General features: G+C 35.6%; 1 protein-coding gene across 1 annotated transcript; it reads left to right on the forward strand.

Moving 5' to 3' along the window:
* Positions 1 to 863: 863 nt before the first annotated feature.
* Positions 864 to 1,799, forward strand: LOC103562115 (putative olfactory receptor 8G3). The gene has a single exon (XM_008537048.2). It carries the CDS (start codon positions 864 to 866, stop codon positions 1,797 to 1,799), a length of 936 nt encoding a protein of 311 aa, XP_008535270.2.
* The last annotated feature ends 6,312 nt before the right edge of the window (positions 1,800 to 8,111 follow it).

Genomic DNA, 8,111 nt, shown 5'->3' on the forward strand with positions numbered 1-8,111 from the left:
CAACAATAAAATATGCTGAGGAAAAAACACTAAAACTCTTGTTGCCGTTATGGGAATGGCAATGTCGGGAAAAAGAAAGATATAACAGACAGAAGCTCAATAGATTACAATTAAAGCAACATTGACATTTATTAATCCTTACCAAGAGCCAGGAACTGGTCAGCACCTTGCAGGCATCATTTAACTTAATTTTTATGAGACAGAATTTAGAATTTCCATTTTTCAGAGGATTGGAGCAAGTACAGGGTTTAGTCAAGGTTTGAATCCATGACTATATAACTTAACATCAGGGACTATTAGAAGTATAAAATCATAAATTATTGGAACTGAAAGAGTTCCTGTTACTGAAATTCTAGTAAGGAAAATGGTTCAGATCAAAAAGGTTTTTCACAGACTTATGAATCCTATATTTATTAATTGTAAAAAGCATTTGCTACCCTTTTTTATTCTGAGTCAAAAGAAATTTAATCATTATCTTCATTTGATATGTAGAACATTAATATGTGCATACAGAATACAGGAAGAATAAAGAGGCTTCAGAAATAGCAGTGGTAACCATCTTACTAACTGACCCCAAAATTGTCTTTTCCTCTTAAAACTTATAAGTATTTTAATTATAATTTCCTTGAAATTAAAGATTCTTTCTCTGGTCAACTAGAGTAACTGATTGCCATAGAGTAGTCAAAGAGGCTCAAGAGATATCTGCCTTATGAATCTCCTCTTATAAGGGATAAAATGTTGATCTCCACATAATAACACTCTCTCTTTCACATGCAGATACCCATGTGCATGCACTCAAACATGACACATACACTCAAATACTCTCATTTTCTCTTTTAAACTTAGAACCTGCTGAGAGGATAATGGACCCTGGAAATCATTCCACAGTAACTGAGTTCATCCTCGCTGGGCTAACAGATCATGCTGAACTCCAACTACCACTCTTCCTCCTCTTCCTAGGAATCTATGTGGTCACAGTGGTGGGAAACCTTGGCATGGTCACACTGATAAGCCTCAGTTCTCACCTGCACACCCCCATGTACTATTTCCTCAGCAACTTGTCCTTCATAGACTTCTGCCATTCCTCTGTCATTACCCCCAAAATGCTGTTGAACTTTGTGACAGAGAAGAACATCATTTCCTACCCTGACTGCATGACTCAGCTCTATTTCTTCATTGTTTTTATCATTGCAGAGTCTCATATGTTGGCTGCAATGGCATATGACCGCTACGTTGCCATCTGTAACCCCTTGCTTTATAATGTCATCATGTCTTATTACATCTGCTTTTGGCTTACAGTGGGAGTTTATATTTTGGGCATCATTGGATCTACAATCCATACAGGCTTTATGTTGAGACTCTTTTTCTGCAAGACCAATGTGGTTAACCATTATTTTTGTGATCTCTTTCCACTTTTGGAGCTGTCTTGTTCCAGCATCTACATCAATGAATTATTAGTAATAGTCTTGAGTGCTTTTAACATCCTGACTCCTGCCTCAGTTATCCTTGCCTCCTACATCTTCATCCTCTCCAGCATTCTCCAAATTCGCTCCAATGAAGGCAGGTCCAAAGCCTTCAGTACCTGCAGTTCCCACATCTTAGGCGTTGCAGTTTTCTATGGATCTACAGCATTCATGTACCTGCAGCCATCATCTGTTAGCTCCATGGACCAAGGGAAAGTGTCCTCTGTGTTTTATACCATCATTGTGCCCATGCTGAACCCCCTGATTTATAGTCTGAGGAATAAGGATGTCAAATTTGCCCTGAAGAAAATTCTGGATGGTAGAATATGTTCATAAATAAAATCAATATAATGATTTCATGTCAGAAAAAAAGGCCTTTGGTTTGCTGAGATATGTAATGTATTAAGTTTATTGTTCAAATTTTTAGAAACTCAGTGACACTTCCTGATAAACTTTATCTTGAAAATTCCTATCCAGACACGTTTTTTGAAGTTATATTACAGTTCTTATGTATGGAGAAATACTAATAATAAAATCAAAGGTGCTTGAGGGTTAAAGGATCCCTAATTTTATTTATTTTTATTTTTTAATTTATTTTTTTGCTGGGAAAGATTCACCCTGACCTAACATCTGCTGCCAATCTTCATTTCCCCCCACCACAAAGCCCCAGTACATGGTTGTATACGTTAGTTGTAAGTCCTTCTAGTTCTTCTTATGCGAACCACTGCTGCAGCATGGCAACTGACACGTGGGATGATGTGGTTCCACGACTGGGAACGAAACACAGGGCACCAAGGACTGAGCACTGAACTTTAACTACTAGGCCATCAGGGCTATCTCTCTAGTTTTATTTTTTATAATAATACAAAAAAAAAAAAAAACTAGAACAACGATGATGATGATGATGATGATGATGATAGTAACATACATTATTGAGATTTTATTAAGTATCAGGCACTGTGCTCAACAGTTTAAATGGATAAATTTACATAATATTTACAGTATTCTCTCAGGGAAACCTTAGTATTATTTCCCTTTTAAAGGGGAAAAAATTGAAGCTTATTTCGTTTGAGTAAATGCCCAAGGTTCGAAACATAATAAATGACTATCCCAGAAAGTTTGTCTCCAGGACCCACGATTTTATGCAAGGTGTACTCTGGCCTCAGGTAATTGTGCATATGTCTAAGACCTCCATGAGAACTCCCTTCTACACAGTAAGCATCCCGAGTTCCCCGTATAACTATGTTCCTTTCCTCCAGATATCTTCAATGCTCTTTTAACTTTTATTTCATTTGATATAATGAAAAAAAATCAAAACCTTTCAAACCTCTGCTGATCGAAGAATAAAGAGCAAACTGGAGACTAATTGTAGAGTCTCATTATAGTCATTATAGAGATTCAAATTATTATACTTCATAGCAACAATTTGTGTAAAAGCAGACCAAATAAATTTGTATTATCTTTATAACAGTAATGCTCTAAGTTATTTACGAAGCGAATGTTCATGAAAGCCAAAAATCCTACTGAGTTACATCATTTTGATGCAGATCGTGCTCTTTTGCCCGATAATTTATGAATATTTTCCAGATCATGTCAATATTATCTTTAAAAAGTCTTTCCTCTCATATTATTGCTTTTCTGCTTCTGGACATTTAGCATTATGTAACTATGAATTCGCATGATATTCTAAACACTAAATTATCTTCTATCTCTTCTGATTCAAACCTTCATACTCATTATACCCAGATCATGTTCTTTCGATAGTGTGTTGCATTCTTTATGTGATATAACAAGTTACAGTGTTTACCCATAGCATCCAAATATAGGGCAGAGATACATAACTTTACCACCCTTGTATTCCATTATCCATTCATTCATTGATCTCAGACATCCATTATTTGAGTTAATTTTCATCAGTCCTACAAAGGGAAGGAAAACGGCTACATTTACAACTCCTGTCTTAGGCATGATTCCTAGTCCATTGTTCTGCCCAACAGACACAAATGGACCAAGAGAAGACAAACAAAAAGAGTCCTGATGGGTAGACCCTTGAATTACTGAGGCTTGAGATCATGTAGAAAATATAGACTAAGTGAAAGGCAATTGTCCCACTAAGGAAGAGGGGGAAAGCCTGTGAAGACCCAGAAAATCATCTCACATTTGCAGGAAATGATCAAGCTACAAAGACAGAAAAGCAGAGAGAAAAAAGTTTATGAATTACATCTGGGTCACCATATGACACCACTCCTAACTTTGGTTAAGGGAGTTGATAAAAAAAATTAAGAAGGGAAGCGACAATGTTAGTTTTGCACGTTAGTAATATCATACTTAAGTTGGTGTGGAAGACAGCCAGAAAGAGAATAAGGCTAAGTTCAAGACCAGTGAGCAAGTATTTTATTATTCTAAGCAAGATATTGCATGTTAGTGATAGTGGAACTAGAAAGGAAGGAGATTCTCAAGAGATTTTTGAAATGGTGAATTGTTCAGAGATAGCTGAATAGAAGTGAATTAAAAATACAAAAAAGATAGGAAAAATGCAAGTTTCTAGCTTGGATTACTAAATAAAAGGGTGAATGATTGTAGAACTCTCAAGACGGAGTTCACTAAATCTAGGCAAGAATTTACCGCAAAGCAATTATGTTACATAAAACTTGGTAAAATTCAAACTCTTTCTCTCTCTCTCTCTCGGATATAGATATATATAGATAGATAGATATGTGTGTATGTGTGTGTGTGTGTGTGTAAACTCTCTCTCTCTATAAAAATGTGTAAACTCTAAGGCATAACAATGTAGGTAACTGAACAAAATGCAACACATAGAGAAGAACAATTGAAAAACAATATGAGGAGAGCATCAATGATCTGAGGGACAATTTCAAGCAGCCTAATATATGTATAATTGGAATCCTCAAAAAGAAAATGAGAAGGAGAGAGAGAAAAAATATTCAAAGAATTAATGGCCAAAAATTTATAAATTATGATGGGAACTATAAAGTAAAAGATCCAAGAATTTATCAAAAATAAATCCAGAAAATAACCAAATATTTGGAATAAAACATGGTTTAAAGAAGTAATTAAATAAGAAAATAGAAATTTTGAGCTGAATAACATGAAACAAAACGTATAAAAATGTATGGGGCACACCTAAAGCACTATTTAGAATGAAATAATAGTACTAAAATCATTATATTAGAAAGAAGAAAGATTTCATAAGAGTGACCTCAAGTGGCGACATAAGAGCATTTTAAAACAAGCGTAGGCAGAAAAAATTAAATAATAAAGATAACAGCAGAAATCAATGGAATATGGAACAGAATAAAAATAAAGAGGGCTAATGAAACCAAAAGATGGTCTTTTGAGAAACGGATAAAATGACTAAGACTTTTTAGCAAGACTAATCATGCAAAAAAAGAATGAAAACTCCAGGCCCAGATGGCTTCTAGATTGAGTTTTTTAAGAAGAAAATAATACCAATTCTAAAAAAATCTTTCCAAAATATAAACAAGGAAACAATACTTTCCAACTTATTATACAAGGCTAGTATTACCCTGAAACAAAAACTAGACAAAGATATCAGAAGAAAATAAGACTACAGACAAACATCCCTCAGGAATTATAGATGTAAGACTGCATATCAAAATTTTAGCTAATCAGATCCAATAATATATTTAAAAAACTACTACAGTAGTTTCCCCTTAACCAAAGTTTCACATTCTGCAGTTTTAGTTACCCATGGTCAACTGTGGTCTGAAAATATTATAGAGAAAATTCCAGAAATATACAATTCATAAGTTTTACATTGCTTTTATCATTCTTACTAGTGTGATGAAATCTCATGCCATTCCTCTGTCTCCCACTTGTGATATGAGTCAACCCTTTGTCTAGTGTATTCATGCTGTACTATACAGAGAAAAACATAGTACGTGTAAGGTTTTGTACTATCTGCAGTTTCAGTCATCTACTGGGGGTCTTGGAACACATCCCCCACAAATAAGGGGGGGCTACTGTACATAATTATAAACTGGGATTTATACTAGAAATGCAATATTGGTTTAACATTCAAAAAACTCAGTCAATGTAATTCACCATATAAACAGGCAAAAAAGAAAAATCCATCTATTCATCTGAATATACACAGGGAAAGCATTTTATAAAACCCAATACTCATTCCTGATAAAAATTCTCAGGAAAACAGGAATAGATGAATACTTCCTCAACCTATAAAAAACATCTACTAAGATCTATGGCTAGCATCATACTTAATGGTGAAACACTGAATAGTTTCTGGGTCAGTTTTGGATTTATTATCTCTCAGTTCCAACTTTGTCCTTTTTGCTGGCTCTGTGATAATGAAGGAGAATGTTGTAAAATACTTCTTCTTTGTCTTCTGGGAAGGTATTAAGTCTTGCCAATAATGAGCACTTGAGGAGAAAGCAGGGTTTTGCCTCCTAGTTTTTTTTTGTGTGTGTTTTTTTGTTTTTTTTTTTTTACCAAACACAACTTTAATTTTGGTCATTCTACAGATGGGGTACCTGCTGTTGTATTGCATTGAAAGCTGGCATTGCCCAATATAAAGATGAAAAGTAAAATTCATGCTAATAATGTAAATTTCCTTTAATTAGAATGACATTAAATAAAAAAGAAAAGACACCAAGAAGACCCCAGAAGGGAAAAAAATTTATATTTTTGTACCTTTGGGGGCACTTTTTTCCTGCTTTTTGAACAAGGATTCCTGCATTTTGATTTTGCAGTGGGCCCCACAAATTCTATAGCCAGGCCTGCTTCCGAGGTCCAGTCCCTTGCTCATTTCTCATTTGTGTATTTTTGCTTCCTTCCCCCTCCCTCTTTTGTCTTGATTACATTAACCAATGGTTGTATAATTGTTTTTTAATTTTTTCCAAAAAATGAGGATTTTGGTTTATATATTAGTTCTACTTTAATAATTGCTGGCCTTTCCATCTTATGCATCACTAATATCTGCTTTTCTTGTTATCATTTCCTTTCTTCTTCCTTTTGTTTTACCGTGATGTTTTTACGGGATTTTTTTTTTTTTTTTTTAATTAATGTTATGATAGATTACAACCTTGTGAGATTTCAGTTGTACATTTTTGTTAGTCATGTTGTGGGTACACCACTTCCCCCTCTGTGCCCTCCCCCCACCCCCCCTTTTCCCTGGTAACCACCGATCAGATCTCCATATCAATATACTAAATTCCACCTATGAGTGGAGTCATATAGAGTTCGTCTTTGTCTGACTGGCTTATTTCGCTTAACATAATACCCTCGAGGTCCATCCACGTTGTTGTGAATGGGCCAATTTTGTCTTTTTTTATGGCTGAGTAGTATTCCATTGTGTATATATACCACATCTTCTTTATCCAATCATCAGTTTCTGGGCATGTAGGCTGGTTCCACGTCTTGGCTATTGTAAATAATGCTGCGATGAACATAGGGGTGCAACGGACTCTTGAGATTTCTGATATCAGGTTCTTAGGATAGATACCCAGTAATGGGATGGCTGGGTCATAGGGTATTTCTATTTTTAACTTTTTGAGAAATCTCCATACTGTTTTCCATAGTGGTTGTACCAGTTTGCATTCCCACCAACAGTGTATGAGGGTTCCTTTTTTGCTTGGTTCTTTTGCCAAGAATCTACAGATTTCTTTTTTCATTGCTTGGCTTCTCATGGTTTCTCCAGTGCACAGTTCCTGCAGTGTGGAACTTTCCTCCAGCATTTGGCGGCCACTCACTTTCTTCAGCCCTTAACTGAAGCAATGCCAGGAGTCTCAGAAAAAACCTGCAACCCAATCCAGATCACTGTTCCCCACACATTCTCCTCAGCTTGGGGCACATGCATGTACCCTGGGAGTCCCACATGGCAGACCATATAGCAAGCTAGGTGTTCAGTCTTCACCTCATGCACAGTCTGGAGTCACCCCAGTCTAAGACAGATATGAAACTGCACTAGACTCAGCCTAGATAGTGGGAGGACTCTCCCTTGAGTGTTCTGTATCACGCTAGATAGAGTATTGCTCCCCATATCTACTACTCCCGCATTCTTTAGAAATCTATTAAGCTCTCAAGTGTTAAATTTCTGTTACACTAATCCCCTATTAAAAATACTTACGTTAAACTTTCCCTGTTCAAATCATTGTGTGCTTCCTATCTCTTGACTAATGCATTTTCCACCTAATATCAAGAACAAAACAAAGATATTTGCTCTCACCACTTCTGTTCAATATTGTGTTGAAGATTTGGCCAAAGCAAAAAGTCAAGAAAAAGAAATAAAAGGCATCCGCATTAGAAATGAAGAAATAATGGTCTTTATTTGCAGATGATGTGATCATTTGTATGGAAAATCCTTTGGAATCTACCAAGAAGCTACTAAAAATAAAAAGCTTACTTATCAAGATTTCAGTTCTCATATGCATATAACAACTATACCATAAAGTTCATGTGTGTCAGGGGGCAGTGAGCTATAATGTCTTCATATTCCTGTATTTTATGTGAAGTAGTACATTACTAAGAGGATGATGACTATTTAAGAATGTATATCATCCTGCCGATATTAAGGGCAAAAATTTGCTCATACCTCTTTAAAGTCAGTCACCAAACACTCCCAGCCCAGGTAACAATGAATCTGCTTTC

The sequence above is a fragment of the Equus przewalskii genome, chromosome 6 (genome assembly GCF_037783145.1).
Source record: "Equus przewalskii isolate Varuska chromosome 6, EquPr2, whole genome shotgun sequence".
Classification (NCBI taxonomy): domain Eukaryota; kingdom Metazoa; phylum Chordata; class Mammalia; order Perissodactyla; family Equidae; genus Equus; species Equus przewalskii.

Excerpts from the sequence above, each read along its gene's own strand:
- LOC103562115 (XM_008537048.2), top strand. The coding sequence starts at position 864 with ATGGACCCTGGAAATCATTCCACAGTAACTGAGTTCATCCTCGCTGGG.